This window comes from Salvelinus alpinus, chromosome 26 (genome assembly GCF_045679555.1).
Source record: "Salvelinus alpinus chromosome 26, SLU_Salpinus.1, whole genome shotgun sequence".
Classification (NCBI taxonomy): Eukaryota; Metazoa; Chordata; class Actinopteri; order Salmoniformes; family Salmonidae; genus Salvelinus; species Salvelinus alpinus.
Window position 1 is genome coordinate 33588221 of NC_092111.1, and position 21818 is coordinate 33610038.

Here is a 21818-nt window from a genome sequence, read left to right on the forward strand (position 1 = left end):
TTAGAAAGGTTAACTTCTCTATTACAGTAAAATAATACTGATTTTGTTGGACCAAGCCTCAAATGCAATTTGCGAGTTGAAACCGTTGGTCAGAGAGGAAGAAGCGATCCCTCATCTTTGTTTTTGTGAGTGGTAGGGGAATGGGCTTGGGAGAAAGAGGCAAAGCGAGAGGTTTGACTCGCCAAAATCTGTCCAAAATAAACCCAATGTGTTTCTATGCGCATATTTTGAACCTTGTCGCCTGCCTTCCCGCCTTTGGGACAACGACTCCCATTGTTAGGGCGGAGACATGAGCATCTAGTCATTACATACAGATCTCTGGTGTAAATGGGAAGGTGCACAGCACAGAAAGAGCGAACTAGACGAGAGCAAAAATACAACATGAGAACAAGCGGACATAAACGCGTATAAAAACAAAAAATACAAAAAGCCTAGATTCTGCGATATGGAATATCGCGCAAAAACATACATTCGAATGAATCTACTTCATTCGATATACCACACCACCCTAGGATGTGTAAGGGACTATCAACTGTAGTATGATAGAAGATGTGTTGGGGAGAATCAACTGAATCCCTCCCTTTTTAGTATTATTTCATTTGTTGGAATTAATGGCTGAAAACCATTTGAAATGCAGTATAAAAAAGCAGTGTAGGGATTTAAAAAGGCATACAATCATTTTGCTGGGAAATGATGTGACCAAACTGACCATTATTTCACCTTAAACCATGGCATTGTTGAATAGTTGTTTCTGATTGGCTTGAAGGGCATTCTAGAGCGTGCATTATTTTCCTATAATGCAAGGTAGTATTCAATGGCTATAGTTCATTCTTACATGTTCTATGTTTGAGCTGCTTTTGAAAGCAAAAGTCGAATTTAAAATATTGGCATTGTTGATTTCGATTTTCATAATGGCAAACTAGGACTGATGGTTTGGTTAGCTAAACTAGTAAGTTTGTTTGGTTACCACGGCAACTACTGTAGCTACCTGGTAAACTTGTTAGCTACTTCGGGGGATGTTGAACACATTTCTACCGGCAAATGAAAATATTTCTAGCGGGAAATGTGTTAAATTATAGCCATGGCATAAAAGGGATAATCAACTCAGGGCTCTATGCATTCTCTGGAAAATAATGCAACTCTGTGGAAGGTCAGTTACACTTCTTCATGGAACACACCTTACACGTCGTTCATTATTTTCCATATAACTCATAGCCTCCCATTCATTATCCCAAACTTGTGATCCAATGGCCAAAATGTGACTTTAAAAAATATTTTTCCTCAAAATAGTCTTTCTTTCTGATTTAATAACAGGTGATAAAAGAGCCTACTTGTCACTTCCCAGACCAGGGGTGAGTATCAGAATAAACAATACTATGATTGGTGGATATTTCCTATGTCATTCTGTTTAAATTATTTTCCCTCACTTTCTCCTTTAATATCACTCATCCTGTCAAACTTTTTCTTCCCTCCAGAAACATTCAGCCAACCTGAAGACGGTGAAAGCTGTTAAGCTAGATACGGAGGTATAACTAGACTCATCAATTTTATTTTATTTATTTTTAATTTCACCTTTATTTAACCAGGTAGACAAGTTGAGAACAAGTTCTCATTTACACCTGCGACCTGGCCAAGATAAAGCAAAGCAGTTCGACACATATAACAACACAGAGTTACACATGGAGTAAAACAAACATACAGTCAATAATACAGTAGAAAAATAAGTCTATATACAATGTGAGCAAATGAGGTGAGATAAAGGAGGTAAAGGCAAAAAAAAAGGCCATGTGGCGAAGTAAATACAATATAGCAAGTAAAAACACTGGAATGGTAGATTTGACAGTAGATGAGTGTGCAAAGTAGCAAAATCAATACATTTATACAGTAGGGGAAGAGGTAGTTGTTTGGGCTATTTATAGATGGGTTATGTACAGGTGCAGTGATCTGTGAGCTGCTCTGACAGCTGGTGCTTAAAGCTAGTGGGGGAGATAAGTGTTTCCAGTTTCAGAGATTTTTGTAGTTCGTTCCAGTCATTGGCAGCAGAGAACTGGAAAGAGAGGCCAAAGGAGGAATTGGCTTTGGGGGTGAAAAGTGAGATATACCTTCTGGAACGCGTGCTACGGGTGGGTGCAGCTATGGTGACCAGCGAGCAGAGATAAGGTGGGACTTTACCTAGCAGGGTCTTGTAGATGACCTGGAGCCAGTGGGTTTGGCGACGAGTATGAAACGATGGTCAGCCAACGAGAACGTACAGGTCGCAGTGGTGGGTAGTATATGGGGCTTTGGTGACAAAACGGATGGCACTGTGATAGACTGCATCCAATTTGTTGAGTAGGGTGTTGGAGGCTATTTTGTAAATGACATCGCCGAAGTCGAGGATCGGTAAGATGGTCAGTTTTACAAGAGTATGTTTGGCAGCATGAGTGAAGGATGCTTTGTTGCGAAATAGGAAGCCAATTCTAGATTTGACTTTGGATTGGAGATGTTTTATGTGAGTCTAGAAGGAGAGTTTACAGTCTAACCAGACACCTAGGTATTTGTAGTTGTCCACATATTCTAAGTCAGAACCGTCCAGAGTAGTGATGCTGGATGGGCGGTCAGGTGCAGGCAGCGATCGGTTGAAGAGCATGCATTTAGTTTTACTTGTATTTAAGAGCAGTTGGAGGCCACGGAAGGAGAGTTGTATGGCATTGAAGCTCGTCTGGAGGGTTGTTAACACAGTGTCCAAAGAAGGGCCAGAAGTATACAGAATGGTGTCGTCTACGTAGAGGTGGATCAGAGACTCACCAGCAGCAAGAGCGAAATCGTTGATATATACAGAGAAGAGAATTGGCCCAAGATTTGAACCCTGTGTCACCCCCATAGAGACTGCCAGAGGCCCGGACAACAGGCCCTCAGATTTGACACACTGAACTCTGTCGGAGAAGTAGTTGGTGAACAAGGCGAGGCAATCATTTGAGAAACCAAGGCCAAATTACACAATACACCTCACATAGGGTATGTCCCAAATGGCCCCCAATCTCCACCATGGCCCTGGTCAAAAGTAGTGCACTATATATGGAATACAGTGGCATTTGGGCTGCATCTACTACTTCATCCTGACAGGTGCATTTATTCTGCAGGAAATGAATACCTGTTCAAACACACTATTGGGGAATAATGGCGATTATTGCAAGGACCTTGCATGGTCTGATACAGTTGAAGTCGGAAGTTTACATACACTTAGGTTGGAGTCATTAAAACTCATTTTTCAACCACTCCACACATTTCTTGCTAACAAACTATAGTTTTGGCAAGTCGGTTAGGACATCTACTTTGTGCATTACACAAGTATTTTTCCCAACAATTGTTTAAAGACAGATTATTTCACTTATAACTCACTGTTTTAGATTTCCAGTGGGTCAGAAGTTTACATACACTAAGTTGACTGTGCCTTTAAACAGCTTGGAAAATTCCAGAAAATTATGTCATGGCTTTAGAAGCTTCTGATAGGCTAATTGACATAATTTGTGTCAATTGGAAGTGTACCTGTGGATGTATTTCAAAGCCTACCTTCAAACTCAGTGCCTCCTTGCTTGACATCATGGGAAAATCAAAAGAAATCAGCTAAGACCTAAGAAAAAAAATTGTAGACCTCCACAGATCTGGTTCATCCTTGGGAGCAATTTCCAAACGCCTGAAGATACCACGTTCATCTGTACAAACAATAGTACGCAAGTATAAACACCATGGGACCCTGTAGCCGTCATACCGCTCAGGAAGGAGCGGAGTTCTGTCTCCTAGAGATGAACGTACTTTGGTGCGAAAAGTGCAAATCAATCCCAGAACAACAGCAAAGGACCTTGTGAAGATGCTGGAGGAAACAGGTACAAAAGTATCTATATTCACAGTAAAACGAGTCCTATATCGACATAACCTGAAAGACCGCTCAGCAAGGAAGGAGCCACTGCTCCGAAACCGCCATAAAAAAGCCACACTATGGTTTGCAACTGCACATGGGGACAAAGATCGTACTTTTTGGAGAAATGTTCTCTGGTCTGATGAAACAAAAATAGAACTGTTTGGCCATAATGACCATTGTTATGTTTGGAGAAAAAAGGGGGAGGCTTGCAAGCAGAAGAACACCATCCCAACCGTGAAGCACAGGGGTGGCAGCATCATGTTGTGGGGGTGCTTTGCTGCAGGTGGGACTGGTGTACGACACAAATAAGATGGCATCATGTGGAAGGAAAATTATGTGGATATATTGAAGCAACATCTCAAGACATCAGTCAGGAAGTTAAAGCTTTGTCGCAAATGGGTCTTCCAAATGGACAATGATCCCAAGCATACTTCACAAGTTGAGGCAAAATGGCTTAAGGACAACAAAGTCAAGGTATTGGAGTGGCCATCACAAAGCCCTGACCTCAATCTTGTAGAAAATGTGTGGGCAGAACTGAAAAAGCGTGTGCGAGCAAGGAGGCCTACAAACCTGACTCAGTTACACCAGCTGTCAGGAGGAATGGGCCAAAATTCACAACTTATTGTGGAAAGCTTGCGGAAGGCTACCTGCAATGTTTGACCTAAGTTCAACAATTTAAAGGCAATGCTACCAAATACTAATTGAGTGTATGTAAACTTCTGATCCACTTGGGAATGTGATGAAAGAAATAAAAGCTGAATAAAATCCTTCTCTACTATTATTTTGACATTTCACATTCTTAAAAAAAAGTGGTGATCCTAACTGACCTAAGACTGTACTTTTTACTAGGATTAAATGTCAGGAATTGTGAATAACTGAGTTTAAATGTATTTTCCTAAGATGCATGTAAACTTCCGGGGTCTCACTCCGTCATGAATGGGCGTGCATACACAAAATGATAATCAATAATTGGAAATTATTAGGAATGTTTGATGGTGCGTGATGATGTCTTTTAAGAGAGGTGAAGAGTGGAATTGTTGACTTTCTCAAGCGGCAATGAGTTTCATCTTTAAACTGATAATATAGTGACTTAAGAAATGATTTACATCCCTTGAATTTTTCCACATGTTGTTGTGTTACAGCCTAAATTAAAAATGGTTTAAATTAATATTTTGTGTCACTGGCTTACAAACGATATCCCATAATGTCAAAGTGGAATTATGTTTTTAGAAATGTTTAACATCAAAATGTCTGTCTAGCAATGATCAACAACCAACTTGACAGAGTTTAAAGAATAAAAAAAAAGTGCAAATATAGTACAATCCAGATGTGCAAAGCTCTTAGAGACTTACCCAGAAAGACTCACAGCTGTAATCGCTGTCAAAGGTGACTAATTGACTCAGGGGGTTGAATACTTATGTAAAGATATATTAGTGTTTTATTTTTCATATACTTTTGACAAATGTTAGAATTTTTCTTCCACTTTGTCATTAGACTATTTTGTGTAGATCTTTGGGGAAAAAATACTATTACATTTTTTTTTAACCCACCTTGTAACCCAACAAAATGTGGAAAAAGTTAAGGGGTGCGAATACTTTCTGAAGGCAATGTATGTACATGGTTATGAATGATCATGAATCACTAATGATGATGAAAGTGAATGCAATGTAGATAAAAAGTAATGTAGTTATGGGCTCATCATGCACTGACCTTACGGAAACCACCGAATATGGTGGAATCTCAGAAGGTTTGGGCTCGATTAGTAGTCTTGGATGGGAGACCATCCTTAATTAATGGCAGACCCACTATCTTCTCTCTCTCTCTCGCTCTCCAGGAGCAGAGCACCATAGCCAAGCTGGGTCTAGAGCTGCGTCTGCTGACCTCCGACGTGGACACGGAGGTGGAGAAGTGGGAGGACCAGGAGCAGGACATCGTCCGCCAGGGCCAGAGCATGTCCAGCATGGCCTACTCCATGTACATATTCACCAGGTAGACACCAGCTGTCTGTCTGTGTCTTCACCAGGTAGACACCAGCTGTCTGTCTGTCTGTCTTAGCCAGGTAGACACCAGCTGTCTGTCTGTCTGTCTTAGCCAGGTAGACACCAGCTGTGTCTGTCTTCACCAGGTAGACAACAGCTGTGTCTGTCTTCACCAGGTAGACAACAGCTGTGTGAAGCGACAACAGCTGTGTCTGTCTTCACCAGGTAGACAACAGCTGTGTCTGTCTTCACCAGGTAGCTTATCTATCCATCATTAGACTGTCACTCAATAATAATAATAACTTTATTTATACAGTATAGCACTTTTCAATACAAGTAAAATAAAATAAATAAAAGTACTAACAAAGGAAGGAGAATTAAAAAAATATAGATACATTGAAATCATACATTAAACGCATCTTTATAAAAGTGTCTTCAGCAAGCCTGCATTATAAATGTCAAGTATATTTTGCACTAGCCAGGTATTGACCACCAGCCAGGTATTGACCACCAGCCAGGTATTGACCACCGCTGTATGGATATAGAAGAAGAGAACACAGATGCCGTCACGCATCTTGTTGATATGATGTTCATAGTCAATATACTTAATCAGTTGTTATCATCAGGTAATATTTCATTCACTCTGTTCTGTTTTTCATTCATTTCCTGTATCGATTGTGCAGGGGGGAGGGCCTACTGAAGACAACCATGGATCTCTTCCACCAGGCTGAGGTAAAGTACTGTACACGCGTACTGTACACGCGCCCCGTCCTCCACTCATCCGTCTCCTGTCCTTCATCCTCCTCTACTTCATACAGGGCTTTAATTGAATCTGTGCCAGGTGCCATTAAACACAACCACGTCCCAGGGAGAAGACAGAATCAATACACTATTAAAAGGCCTAAGACAATAATTTGTCTGTGGTAAGGAGAGGATGAGTCAGGGAGCAGAGTGCCCTGGCCCTGTACTTAATGTAGAGAGAGAGTGAGAGAGATGTGATGATGATCTGCACTCGCTGTAGGAGAAAGGGGAAAGAGAGAGGAAGAGAGACAGAAAAAGTGCTGATGAGGCCACCTGTCGTTCAATCAGCAGGGCCTTCACAATGCCACACACACAGAGACAGCCTAACCTTCCACTGTAGAGCTCCCACTGAGTGATAATAACCTCTGCTAATTCACTGAGGTGGAAAAGGGCAGCTGTCTTCTATGACACATACACTACAATTTGTCAGGTCCTTTAGAGATTGGTTATTTATTTGTTTGGTTCATCCTTGTATATTAACAACACAACACAAGGAACATGGGTTTTTAGTTCTACCATATACTGCTGGTGTTCTACATATCTCCTTTTAGGATTTTTCTACTAATCCTAAAATAGTGGACATTATACAACGGGGTGGGTCTAATCCTGAATGCTGATTGGTTAAAACCGCATTCCAGCTTTTGTCTATTCCACAACTTACCACCTGCTAAGTCTATGATGTTAAAATGCCTATTTACTCTGTTCCATCTGACTGAGCAATCCACTGTCTCATCAGCCCAGCCAGGCAATTTATAAACTTGATCTCCACTACATTTGCAACATTGTTTCAATATTCATATTGGATCTCCTGCTGTCCCATAGTAATGCACGTGTCAGGACGAGACGGAAATGCGGGCAGTGTTTCTCAGCCGGTAGAAATCATGAATCAGCTGGCATTATTTTTATGGATGTATATATATATACACACACACACAGTGGGGAGAACAACTCTTGGATACACTGCCGATTTTGCAGGTTTTCCTACTTACAAAGCATGTAGAGGTCTGTAATTTGTATCATAGGTACACTTCAACTGTGAGAGACGGAATCTAAAACAAAAATCCAGAAAATCACATTGTATGATTTTAAAGTAATTAATTTGCATTTTATTGCATGATATAAGTATTTGATCACCTACCGGCAGTGTCTCAAATACTTGTTCTCCCCACTGTATATACAAAGAAATATAAATTGAAAAAAGAGCAAACTAGCTGCAATTCGTTTTGTTTTACGTCTTTCCAGCTTCAGTTTGAAAAGATTGTGTTAGATGTTTTGTTGGCTAGCTCCTCTGAGCAACGAGAGAACACATTTTCTATTCCAGGCGAAATCGCACTTCATTAGCTCATTGTTATGGATGTATCCAAATAAATGTCATTAGAAAACAGCTTAAACAAGTGCAAATGCCGCTACTGTTGTTATTCTGGCTGCACTGTTTGACGTGACTGCAAGGGATAACAACATTGCCAGCAATAATGGCAATGGAACATTTAGAACAAACGACTGAGTCGCGTCCATAGATACAGAACAAAAAGACTGAACGACTGGGTCGCGTCTCTGGCAACCGAACCGATAGATGGAGTGACTAGCCGGATTGGGTAGCAACCCTAGATATGGGACTATATCTTATGGAAGAATCAAATAGTATGAATAAATTCATCAAAATAATGTTTTGAAAGATAATATGTCAATCATTATTTGAATATGTTGGTAACCCGTTATATGGAGGATACCCAGTGTTTGGAGGATATATTGGTACTTTGTCTCAGGCCTAACAAAACCTGTGCCAATATATCCAACAAACACCGGCTTCTCTGGCATTATCACTTAAATAGAATATGGAACGGAGTAGTAGAATATAGTAGAAAACGGAACAGTGTAGAGAACTGTCAATGTCCCCTCAAGTTTCATGGTGGAACCATACTTTCTATAACTCTACCCTTTCACACAGCAAAATGTAACTTGCAATTATTCTAATTAGCTGCTCACCGATTGGCTAATTTTAAATACATTTGAATTTGAAAACCTTATAGTACAGTGTACCGGTCTTGTTCACATCATCCCAGCTACTTACAATACAGCCATTGAGTGGAATTGACAATACTTGGCTGATAGATTTGCTAGACCAGGGTTCAGAATGTTCTGCCAGACCAGGGCTCAGAATGTTCTGCCAATAAAGTGAGCCATGCTTTGTTTTTTTCTCTGTCTCTGTCTCGCTCTCATTTATATATATATTTATATTTCTCTCTCTCCTTCTGCAGGTGCTTTCTGAGGAAGGACTCCAGCTGTGTTCTTCACTACACACTTTGTCCACCCTGGTACACGCGCACGCAACCACACCCACGCACGTTCCTCACCCACGCTAGGCAGAAAATGAATCCTGCACCCAGTTTCAGTTTCCTCTGTACTCAAATCAAAGAAACAAGGAAGTATGCCTCCCTCTTTCCAAAGTGCCCAGGTCCTGGAGTTTAATTAAATGTCCCTCTTTGACAGACATTCATGACTGCCATCCGTCACTGGGTAAAGTGGAAATGTGGTTATCAACACTGGCTAACCCTGCTCTCCGGAGAGTGCACCCAAACACTAATACACGCACATACACACATACTACTAATACATAATCAACACATCCAGCACTTCAGCTCAGCAGCGTGCGTTTGATTAATTACTTCAAACAAACATTGGCTAATGGAGTCCCCCCCCACTCTGGAATGAAGCAGGCTTGTGGTGCAGCTGCACTGCCCTCTTGTAAATGATCAAGTTCTTTATGCTAATCAGCCTGAACATTTTCAACTGAGGCTGAAAATGTTCCTAAATATGTTTACCAGAGATTGTGAATGGTACGACACAGATATATTCTAATGTAGTAGGATTATAATACAGTGCCTTCAGATGTATTCAGACCCCTTGACTTTTTCAACATTTTGTTACGTTACAGCTTTATTCTAAATTGGATAAAAAATATTTTAAAATCCTCAGCAATCTACACACAATACCCCAATACCGGCAAAGCAAAAACTGGTTTGACATTTTTGCGAATTTATAAAAAACAGACCCTTTGCTATGAATCAAAATTGAGCTCAGGTGAATCCTGTTTCCATTGATCATCCTTGAGATGTTTCGACAACTTGATGGGAGTCCACTTGTGATAAATTAAATGTATTGGATATGATTTGGAAAGGCACACACCTGTCTATATAAGGTCCCACAGTTGACAGTGCATGCCAGAGCAAAAAACAAGCCATGAGGTTGAAGGAATTGTCCGTAGAGCTCCGAGACAGGATTGTGTCGAGGCACAGATCTGGGGAAGTGTACCAAAAAATGTCTGCAGCATTGAAGGTGTCCAAGAACACAGTGGCCTCCATCACCAATCAGGCCTTTTATGGTAGAGAGGCCAGATGAAAGTCACTCCTCAGTAAAAGGCACATGACAGCCAGCTTGGAGTTTGCCAAAGGCACTTAAAGACTCTCAGACCACGAGAAACAAGATTCTCTGGTCTGACGAAACCAAGATTGAATTCTTTGGCCTGAATGCCAAGTGTCACATCTGGAGGAAACCTGGCACCGTCCCTACGGTAAAGCATGGTGGTGGCAGGATCATACTGTGGGGATGTTTTTCAGCGGCAGGGGCTGGGAGACTAGTCAGGATCGAGGCAAAGATGAACGGCGCAAAGTACAGAGAGATCCTTTATGAAAACCTGCTCCAGAGCGCTCAGGACCTCAGACTGGGGCGAAGGTTCATCTTCCAACAGGACAACGACCCTAAGCACACAGCCAAGACAATGCAGGAGTGGCTTCGGGACAAGTCCAGAGTCCATCTCTGGAGAGACCTGAAAATAGCTGTGCAGCAACGCTCCCCATCCAATCTGACAGAGCTTGAGATGATCTGCAGACAAGAATGGGAGAAACTTTCCAAATACTGGTGTGCCAAGCTTTTAGCATCATACCCAAGAAGAATCAAGGCTGCCAAAGGTGCTTCAACAATGTAAAGGGTCTGAATACTTATGTAAATGTGATATTTCAGTTTATTTTATTTGATACATTTGCTATAATTTCTAAAAACCTGTTTTTGCGTGTAGATTGATGGGGGGAAAGTATTTAATCCATTTTAGAAAAAGGATGTAACATAGAAATAATGGCATACAGTTGAAATCGGAAGTTTACATACACCTTAGCCAAATACATTTAAACTCAGTTTTTCACAATTCCTGACATTTAATCCGTGTAAAAAATTCCCTGTCTTAGGTCAGTTAGGATCACCACTTTATTTTAATGTGAAATATCTGAATAATAGTACAGAGAATTATTTATTTCAGCTTTTATTTCTTTCATCGCATTCCCAGTGGGTCAGAAGTTCACATACACTCAATTAGTATTTGGTAGCATTGCCTTTATATTGTTTAACTTGGGTCAAACGTTTCGGGTAGCCTTCCACAAGCTTCCCACAAATAAATTTGGTGAATTTTGGCCCATTCCTCCTGACAGAGCTGGTGTAACGGAGTCAGGTTTGTAGGCCTCCACATGCTTTTTCAGTTCTGCCCACACATTTTCTAAAGGATTGAGATCAGGGCTTTGTGATGACCACTCCAATACCTTGACTTTGTTGTCCTTAAGCCATTTTGCCACAACTTTGGAAGTATGCTTGGGGTCATTGTCCATTTGGAAGACCCATTTGTGACCAAGCTTTAACTTCCTGACTGATGATCTTGAGATGTTGCTTCAATATATCTACATCATTTTCTTTCTCATGATGCCATCTATTTTGGGAGGTGCACCAGTCCCTCCTGCAGCAAAGCACTCCCACAACATGATGCTGCCACCCCCGCGCTTCACGGTTGGGATGGTGTTCTTCGGCTTGCAAGCCTCCCACTTTTTACTCCAAACATAACGATGGTCATTGTGGCCAAACAGTTCTATTTTTGTTTCATCAGACCAGAGGACATTTCTCCAAAAAGTACGATCTTTGTCCCCATGTGCAGTTGCAAACCGTAGTGTGGCTTTTTTATGGCGGTTTTGGAGCAGTGGCTTCTTCCTTGCTGAGCGGTCTTTCAGGTTATGTCAAAATATAACTTGTTTTACTGTGGATATAGATACTTTTGTACCCGTTTCCTCCAGCATCTTCACAAGGTCCTTTGCTGTTGTTCTGGGATTGATTTGCACTTTTCGTACCAAAGTATGTTCATCTCTAGGAGACAGAACTCTGCTCCTTCCTGAGCGGTATGACGGCTGCGTGGTCCCATGGTGTTTATACTTGCGTACTATTGTTTGTACAGATGAACGTGGTACCTTCAGGCGTTTGGAAATTGCTCCCAAGGATGAACCAGATCTGTGGAGGTCTACAATTTTTTTCTTCTGAGGTCTTGGCTGATTTCTTTTGATTTTCCCATGTTGTGAAGCAAAGAGTCACTGAGTTTGAAGGTAGGCATTGAAATACATTCACAGGTAAACCTCCAATTGACTCAAATAATGACAATTGGCCTATCAGAAGCTTCTAAAGCCATGACATAATTTTCTGGAATTTTCCAAGCTGTTTAAAGGCACAGTCAACTTAGTGTATGTAAACTTCTGACCCACTGGAATTGTGATACAGTGAGTTCTAAGTGAAATAATCTGTCTGTAAACAATTTTGGGAAAAATTACTTGTGTCATGCACAAAGTAGATGTCCTTACCGACTTACCAAAACTATAGTTTGTTAACAAGAAATTTGTGGAGTGGTTGAAAAATGAGTTTTAATGACACCAACCTAAGTGTGTGTAAACTTTCAACTTCAACTGTACATGAGACTTCAAGCACAGTGAGATTTTAATGCATAAACTCCATTCTAACCTAAATAGGGTTGCAAAATTCCGGTAACTTTCTCAAAATTACCTGGTTTTCCAGAAATCCTGGTTGGATGATTCATGGAATTATTAGGGAATAAGTAGGATATCCGGAATCCTCCAAACCAGGGAATTTGGAGAAATTGCAATGCAACCCTACTCCTAAACCTTAACTGTGTTTTTATAGAGCAACTTTTTTAGTGATCACATTTTGACATAACTAAATGTCTCTCCTTTTCCCTCTCACAGCTGATGGATGAAGAGAAGGTGGTAGTGCTTTCTGAGATGGAGAAGCTTATGGGCTTATGTCAGCAGCTGCAGATGGGGGTGAGGACGCCGGTACAGGGCAAGACTGCCACCTTCCAGAAGGTACTGTTACTGATACACCAGCCTTACAGTGACATATGTGGAACTATGCTGTTGTTGTCAATGGTGCTGTCCCCGACTAAACAAGATCTTGGTTGACCGAAAGTCGTCTATTCTTTCGACCAATCGATTGTCCAAAATGTTTAAACGTGTACTTTTCCATATATAGACACACCCTATGTGTTTTAATAATGCATATAGTTGGTTTTGAGTTTACGGTTTTATGAAATAAGACAAATGCTCCAAGAGGGCGCCAGAGATCTAGATAACCAGAAGGGGGGGAAAAATGACCTGACCCAACTATTTGCCTCCCGCTGCTGCTGGCTTTCGCAGATTCTGGGGTTAATCGAACCCACAAATGCTGATGCTCAAGATACTCAACTAGTCTAAAGAAGGACAGTTTTATTGCTTCTTTAATCAGAACAACATTTTCAGCTGTGCTAACATAATTGCAAACGGGTTTTCTAATGATCAATTAGCCTTTTAAAATGATAAACTTGGATTAGCTAACAACATGCCATTGGAACACAGGAGTGATGGTTGCTGATAACAGGCCTCTTTACGATAACCGGCCTCTGCCATTTCCAGCTACAGTAGTCATTTACAACATTAACAATGTCTACACTGTATTTCTGATCAATGTGATGTTATTTTAATGGACAAAAAATAGATTTTCTTTTAAAAAACAAGGACATTCCTAAGTGACAGGGGTCACTTAGAAATGTCCTTGTTTTTGAAAGAATATATATATATATATATATATATGTGTTACTGCTCGACTAAAACAATCTCGGTCGACCAACAGCCTAACGACCAAATAATCGACCTGTCAACTAATTAGGATCAGCCTTAGTTGTCAATGACTGTATTTGTTTGTGTAATAAAATCCACTTTTATTAGAAGTTCTTAGTTCAAATTTTCAGCAAAATAATGAGTATCAGTCATACAGATATTGACTGGCGGGTTCTATTACTATGAATACAGTTCTATCATGTGACAAAAGACGTGGTTATAGAGAAGAGTGAGACGATGCACAGAAACGAAACTGACAAGGAGTATTGATAAACTGCAATGAAAAAGAACAGAAAGTCAACCCATTCATCAGCATTGGCAGCATTGGGCAAACATTTGTTACTGGTTTACAGAGGTCAATCATGAAAACATGATTGTAAAATTAAACCCTTTAATGACACTGAGCTTAATTAACCTCCATTAAAATCAGTTGGACAGTGATGAACTGGCATGGGTCACTTTTTACTAATGGGGAAGGTTACAGTCAGAATGAGAGATTAGAGAATGACATGGTATGCATCCCAAATGGCACCCTATTCCCATATAGTGCACTACTTTTGACCAGAGCCCACAGGAGTCTGGTCAAAAGTAGGGAATAGGGTGCCATTTAGGACACACTAATGAGCTTCTATGATTAATGTGGATCGGTTATATAGGCATTGGCGTTCTCCTCAAGTTGTCATTAACCAGACAGATCAGTCTTCTGTTGGTCTGTCAGGGTGGTTTAATCAAACAAAGGTCATTGCTGAAAGGCCTTTTTTAATGGAGCAGGAAATTGAGGCTCTGTCTGGTGGTTGTCAAGAGCTGGTTTTAGCAAACTTAGCCAATCAGCTTTCCCATGTGGTTTACCAACATTTCCCCACAGGGATAAAAGTCGGTATCTTTATGTTGTTAGGATGAATATTACATTCTATAAAGACCACCAACCATCCTTGATATGTTTTTGGAATATTTTTCTGTCTGTCTCTAGGTGGATTCATCCATTCAGAACACTAGAGCCATCATGACTGTGGTAACCTACCTCCTGCCAGTCTGTAATAAACTTGTCAGAAAGGTGAGAGGTCACAGTTGATATCAGCTGATCTACCAAGTTGTCCAAGAAACCTATGTTTACTGGGGTTTGAGTAGACAGATGAATGTCAATGGTGGTCATTTTCTCCAATGTTTTTACATTGGTTAGATATAAAAAAGAACTACCATATCCTATGTCTGTGTCTCCAGTATAAGTCAGAGAGAAGCAGTCTGGACTCTCCACAGAGCTGGAGGGACAGGCAGTTGTCCACGCCCGTCAAAGACGGCGCGCTCAACGGCAAGAACAGCAACGGCTTCGGGGTCAAGTCCCTGGAGAAGCATATGGCCAACCTCACCTTCCTGGAGAGCAAGTAGTCCAGTCTAGTGACCTTTGACCCCTAACCTGTATCACCTATCACAGAGCTGGAGCATACCATTGTCAACCACCTGGGGGGGGGGGGGCGACAGACGCCTCACTCACTTAGACAATTTTGTCCCAAAAAACTAAAAACGCTCACTTATGTGCCTGTCAGTGTAATCAGCCCATTCACTTTGTCGTGTAACTGTAACCTGTAGCACATCTCAGCCAAATGTATCACATGTATGAAGATATGAAATTTACTGAAATGAAAGCCAGAGCATGATGCCATTATCACGTCTTTGAATCTTACCCAGTGATTTGGGCTGTTACCCCTCTTTCTGATCACCTGGTCCCAGCTCAGTTTTGAGCTGTCTTGTCGATACCTATGGCCATTGTCATGAGGAGTTGGCAAGACTGGCCAAACAGATCTGGGACCAGGACAAACGCTGATATTGCTCTCACTGTTGTACACCAACCAAAACGCATCATGGCTTAGCAATTATTAAGTGTAATTAATGCAATCTCACTTTGATGCCAAATAAGAGAGTAAATTGAAGGTTTAATCACTGAATTATGCCACTTAGCTTGTATAAACTGACTGACACATAAGGTTCTTATTATGGCTCTTTTTCAGCAGAGACAATTTTATCCGACTGACTTTCTACTCTCTGTAATGTATTGAATCATTTTCCGTGTATATGTGGTATACTGTTTTATCCATGTTTACAGAAGACCTATCTAAAAGACTGATGGCCCAGTGCATGAGTCAAATGAACTGTGGTTTTGAAGCTGTTCCTTATGAAGTGTACGTGTAAGTAAAAGTACGTCCCAAATGGCAACCTATTCCACATACTGCACCCGTTCTGCCAGTCACATTCTGTTAAAGGTCTCCGAAGCACACACCTCCCTGGGTCGCTTGTCTTTTCAGTTCGCAGCAGCTAGCGACTGGAACGAGCTGCAAAACACTCAAACTAGACAGTTTTATCTCCATCTCTTAATTCAGACTCAATCATGGACACTCTTACTGACAGTTGTGGCTGCTTCGCGTGATGTATTGTTGTCTCTACCTTCTTGACCATTGTGCTGTTGTCTGTGCCCAATAATGTTTGTACCATGTTTTGTGCTGCTGCCATGTTGTGTTGCTACCATGTTGTTGTCATGTTGCTACCATGCTATGTTGTCTTAGGTCTCTCTTTATGTAGCGCTGTCTCTTGTCGTGATGTGTGTTTTGTCCTATATTTGTATTTATTGTTATCCCAGTCCCTGCAGGTGGCCTTTTGGTAGTCCGTCATTGTAAATACGAATTATTATTATTATTTAGCCCTTTTTTTTCTCCCCAATTTCGTGGTATCCAATTGGTAGTTAGTCTTGTCTCATCGATGCAACTCCCGTACGGACTTGGGAGAGGCGAAGGTCGAGAGCCGTGCTTCCCAACCAAGTGGTACTGCTTCTTGACACAATGTCCACTTAACCCGGAAGCCAGCCCCACCAATGTGTCGGAGGACTGCACCCGGCCCGCCGCAGGAGTCACTAGTGTGCTATGGGACAAGGACATCCCTGCCGGCCAAACCCTCCCCTAACCCGGACGACGCTGGGCCAATTGTGCGCCGCCCCATGGGTCTCCCGGTCGCGGCCGGCTGCGACAGAGCCTGGACTCGAACTCAGAATCTCTAGTGGCACAGCTAGCACTGCCTTAGACCACTGCGCCACTCGGGAGGCCCATAAGAATTTGTTCTTAACTGACTCTCCTAGTTAAATTAAATACAAATATAGTGCACTATTTTTAGTTTCTCTGTTCAAAAGTAGTGGTCTATATATATATCAAATAGGGTATCATTTGGGATGCAGTCTAAGACTGCCTTGTAGGCTTTTGTGTATCACGCTGTATTATTATGGTACTTGAAGCATAGATATCTGTATCCACAGAGATGATGAGTCTGGTCCTACTAAACCTGAATGGTTTGTGTGAAGACTAAACCACCATATTAAGCTTTAGAGATAGTTGTGAATTAGTGCAGGTAAAGTCGGCTGCTGTTGAGTAAAGCCCCAGATGTGAAGAAATAGATTTCGTTTTGGACCATTATTCTTTTGACAGTTAAATGATTATAAATGGAACACAAATTTAAATAAACATTATTTTTCTTAAAACAGGGTGGATTGGGTAATTTAAGTTATTTTGGTACATAGTCAATGACCGACGTAATGGAAAATCTTACGAATTTCCTCCTTTAAAAAATTAAATTTCACATTCCATCAATCATTAAGAGCTTAAAAAAAAGTATCTCCTAAAACGTACCTGGCTGAATTTCTTCCATGTTACAACAAAACAAACAAAAGTATTTGCACTGGACTACCTACTCCTGGTAGAGGCTAGAGAACCTCCATCTCCACTGTCATCCACATCTGGACAGGGGTATGCTTTATGCAGGTACCTAGGTCTGGCTGGGTCTGAAGGAGACGAGGGACCCCTCCAACAAAGCTGCCCCAGGAAAAGTCACTCCAGCTGAGGTGAGTGTGACGAGTCCCTGTGAACTCTTCATTCCTCAGCATGGCTCAGGCTGGGTGCTGCTGGTCCGTTTAGAGACGACGCTCTCGTACTCCTCTCTGCTCAGGAGCCCATTAGTGACTGTCTTGCTCTCTATTTTAAGAAGGCTGGTCAGATACACACAGGTAGGAGAGTTAGCCATGCTGATGTAATTTACCTTCTCAATGGGGTACATGTAAATGAAGCACTAGACTGACCAAAAATATGTTTTAACTGGAATGAAGCTTATGGAAATGCTCCTCACCTTTCCCAGTAAAAGTTTTGGCCTTTAAAGAATAACCTCATTGACCTCCAATAGCCGACTCCTTATGCAGCTGAAAAGAGAAACTAGGATTACATTTCAGGATCATTTCAAAAGATCTACGAGTAATAAATGGCACTAACCATAAACGGTGGATTATCTGCCGAGGTGCAAAAGGTTGTAATCACCTGTAAGTGGTGTACTCCCCACCTGCGCAAGTTTCCCTCCCTGGGAAAAAGGAAGACGCGCTAGTTAGTTTGACAGTCCCAAGTCAAACTCAGAGGATGACAATACCATAGTATATAGCAGTAGTATAACGTACCAGATAATAATAGTCATATAAAATCAGATATATTTATGTATGGAAGATAATATACCAGATTTATATAACATTATTTTAAAAATGTAGTAGCACATAATCTCTTTGACTTCTCGGGCACTCTGTTCTGCAGCCAGCGCTTATTTGATAGTTGATACTCTTGATTGTCCTGCCATTCTGAAGAATAGGGTGAGTCTCTGCCAGGGTGATCACACAGGTTCTGTAAAAAACTGGTAGCGAAGTAACGGGTTGATCTGCTGTAGTGTCGTTGATGAGCTAACATGGTCAAATTTGAAGTGGAGCAAGTGCATCTACTTATCTCAATAGCAGGAAATGAACAATGATGTTCTTACCTATTTGAATGCTGAAGAACGCACTGGTCTTCACAAGCCGCACCCTTGATATCTAAGCACAACGAATACACAACTTTATGAATTCATAACATTTACATTTACATTTAAGTCATTTAGCAGACGCTCTTATCCAGAGCGACTTACAAATTGGTGCATTCACCTTATGATATCCAGTGGAACAACCACTTTACAATAGTGCATCTAACTCTTTTAAGGGGGGGGGGGTTAGAAGGATTACTTTATCCTATCCTAGGTATTCCTTAAAGAGGTGGGGTTTCAGGTGTCTCCGGAAGGTGGTGATTGACTCCGCTGACCTGGCGTCGTGAGGGAGTTTGTTCCACCATTGGGGTGCCAGAGCAGCGAACAGTTTTGACTGGGCTGAGCGGGAACTGTACTTCCTCAGAGGTAGGGAGGCGAGCAGGCCAGAGGTGGATGAACGCAGTGCCCTTGTTTGGGTGTAGGGCCTGATCAGAGCCTGAAGGTACGGAGGTGCCGTTCCCCTCACAGCTCCGTAGGCAAGCACCATGGTCTTGTAGCGGATGCGAGCTTCAACTGGAAGCCAGTGGAGAGAGCGGAGGAGCGGGGTGACGTGAGAGAACTTGGGAAAGTTGAACACCAGACGGGCTGCGGCGTTCTGGATGAGTTGTAGGGGTTTAATGGCACAGGCAGGGAGCCCAGCCAACAGCGAGTTGCAGTAATCCAGACGGGAGATGACAAGTGCCTGGATTAGGACCTGCGCCGCTTCCTGCGTGAGGCAGGGTCGTACTCTGCGAATGTTGTAGAGCATGAACCTACAGGAACGGGTCACCGCCTTGATGTTAGTTGAGAACGACAGGGTGTTGTCCAGGATCACGCCAAGGTTCTTAGCACTCTGGGAGGAGGACACAATGGAGTTGTCAACCGTGATGGTTGTATGTCATAACAATGTCAATAAACCAGTAGTAACGAACCATGAACAATAAGGGTTTTTGGACCAGCCCAACACTAACACATTAGTCAACTGCACATTCTATAAAATTACTGTAAATGGCATAAAGGCTGTCAGGCTGCCATAACCAAAACACGTGTTTGTATCATGTTGACGCCCAAGCTCAGTGGTCAACATTGGTAGTTAAAAGACGTTACCCGTTTTATACCATCGAGTGTAATACCGATCGCTGACAGCCTTATTGTGTTTTTTTGTCTTCCGTTGATAGAACTAGCTAGTACCAAAGGGCATCAAATAATAATCAAATATTTGACAGATATACAGTAAATGCTGTTGCACTTCTTCGATGAGGTTTAACGGCGGTTGGCATCAATAAATGTTGCATTACCGCCACCTACTAGACTGGAGCACACCCTTAGACTTAACAAATACCCTACCATCTAACACTACACTCACTAAAAAAATAACAAATATGTGTATATATATATATATATATATATAATAATAAAAAAGAACACCACCCTACTCCACTATTTACATCTATTTAGTCCTACTTCAGACCAACAACCTGAAAGGATGGAACACCACCACTTAACACACCCTGTAACTCTTCTGATGTCAAGTCTCGCACACCCAAATACCTCTCTGCAGCTGCTACCACAAACTCAATTTTCTGCGACATCCCTGCAGTAGGCTGCCTCCCTGATGTTTTAGCGCTGTTGCACATTTCTGGTCCGTCCATTTCAAACATCCGGAAGACTTCTAGTTGATATTTCGAAAGTTCCAGGAACCTTTTAATCCAACATGAAATGACCTGATGTCAACAGGTGTTATCTTAATGTTTCGTACTGTACTATACTGTACCCTTTAATGTTACCTTTTCTTGTAGATGCAATGCACTGTTAGAAAGGGAATATGTCTCTATTAAAGGGAAGGATGCTTGACAGTGACCTTACTTTTGACTCGGTGTTGCTGCATACAGTGCAGTAGGCTGTCAATTTCTCATGCCCTTCAAACCCCACTTCAAGTGATTAATAATAAATCCAATCCTAAAACTGGGATGAATCCAAAATGCCTCTAAACAGGTGTTTCATCAATGAGTAATTCCCTTCATAATCAATACTTTTCATATCAATGGCCATTACATAATATATTTCAACTACATGACCAAAAGTATGTGGACACCTACTCATCTCATTCCAAAATCATGACATTAATATGGAGTTGGTCCCCCTTTGCTGCTATAACAGTCTCCACTCTTCTGGGAAGGCTTTCCACTAGATGTTGGAACATTGCTGCAGGGACTTAGTTCCATTTAGCCCAAGAGCATTAGTGAGGTTGGGCAATTAGGCCTTGATGGGGTTGAGGTCAGGGCTATGTGCAGGACAGTCAAGTTCTTCCACAGCAATCTCGACAAACCATTGTATGGACCTCGCTTTGTGCATGGGGGAATTGTCACGCTGAGAGAGGAAAGAGCCGTCTCTAAACTGTTGCCATAAAGTTGGAAGCACAGAATCGTCTAGAATGTCATTATATGCTGTAGCATTAAGATTTCCCTTCACTGGAATTAAGGGGCCTAGCCCGAGATATGAAAAACAGCCCCGGACCATTATTCCTCCTGCACCAAACTTTACAGTTGGCACTAGGCATTCGGGCAGGTAGCGTTCTCCTGGCATCCGCCAAACCCGTGCTTCACCTTTCCAGAGAACGTGTTTCCACTGCTCCAGAGTCCAATGGCGGCAAACTTTACACCACTCCAGCCGACAAATGGCATTGCGCATGGTGATCTTAGGCTTGTGTGCGGCTGCTCGACCATGGAAACCCATTTCATGAAGCTCCCGACGAGCAGTTATCATGCTAACATTCCTTCCAGAGGCAGTTTGGAACTCGGTAGTGAGTGTTGTAACCGAGGACAGGTGATTTTTACGCGCTTCAGCACTCGGCAGTCCCATTCTGTGAGCTTGTGTGGCCTACCACTTCGTGGCTGAGCCATTGTTGCTCCTGGACGTTTCCACTTCAAAATAACAGCACTTGACCGGGGCAGCTCTAGCAGCGTAGAAATTTGACGATCTGACTTGTTGGAAAGGTGGCATCCTGCGTCACCGAACTCTTCAGTAAAGCCATTCTACTGCCGATGTTTGTCTATGGAGATTGCATGGCGGTGTGCTCGATTTTATACACCTGTCAGCTACTGGTGTGGCTGAAACAGCCGAGTCCACTTATTTGAAGGGGTGTCCACATACTTTTGTGTATATGTAGTGTATATGTAGAACTTTTTCTTCTCTTCTCCCCTAGGGAAGTCTGATGCAGAGGATAGAGCTGCTGACATAGCCATACTTCTCCATCTGTATTCTCCTGAGAAGATAAAGTACAGACTTTCGTATAACCGCAAAGCTCCATACATT

General features: G+C 41.9%; 1 protein-coding gene and 1 long non-coding RNA gene across 4 annotated transcripts in view; one reads left to right on the forward strand and one right to left on the reverse strand.

Annotated features, from left to right (window-relative positions):
* Positions 1-15807, forward strand: part of LOC139555212 (alpha-catulin-like) — a 113504-nt gene extending 97697 nt beyond the window's left edge. For all 3 annotated transcript variants that reach the window (XM_071368822.1, XM_071368824.1, XM_071368825.1), the window contains exons 12-19: positions 1315-1352; positions 1476-1526; positions 5736-5890; positions 6564-6612; positions 8940-8996; positions 12747-12866; positions 14626-14709; positions 14877-15807. In XM_071368822.1, the coding sequence (XP_071224923.1) occupies positions 1315-1352; positions 1476-1526; positions 5736-5890; positions 6564-6612; positions 8940-8996; positions 12747-12866; positions 14626-14709; positions 14877-15041 (719 nt within the window). In that variant the 3' untranslated portion in view covers positions 15042-15807. The remainder of the gene's footprint in view (positions 1-1314; positions 1353-1475; positions 1527-5735; positions 5891-6563; positions 6613-8939; positions 8997-12746; positions 12867-14625; positions 14710-14876) is intronic.
* Positions 15808-16242: 435 nt separating this feature from the next.
* On the reverse strand, positions 16243-19766 carry LOC139555213 (uncharacterized). The gene is made up of 6 exons (XR_011670957.1): positions 19611-19766; positions 18486-18537; positions 18136-18362; positions 18002-18041; positions 17817-17886; positions 16243-17679 (listed from the first exon to the last, which is right to left on the reverse strand). It is a non-coding gene; the product is annotated as an uncharacterized lncRNA (long non-coding RNA).
* Between the last annotated feature and the right edge of the window lie 2052 nt (positions 19767-21818).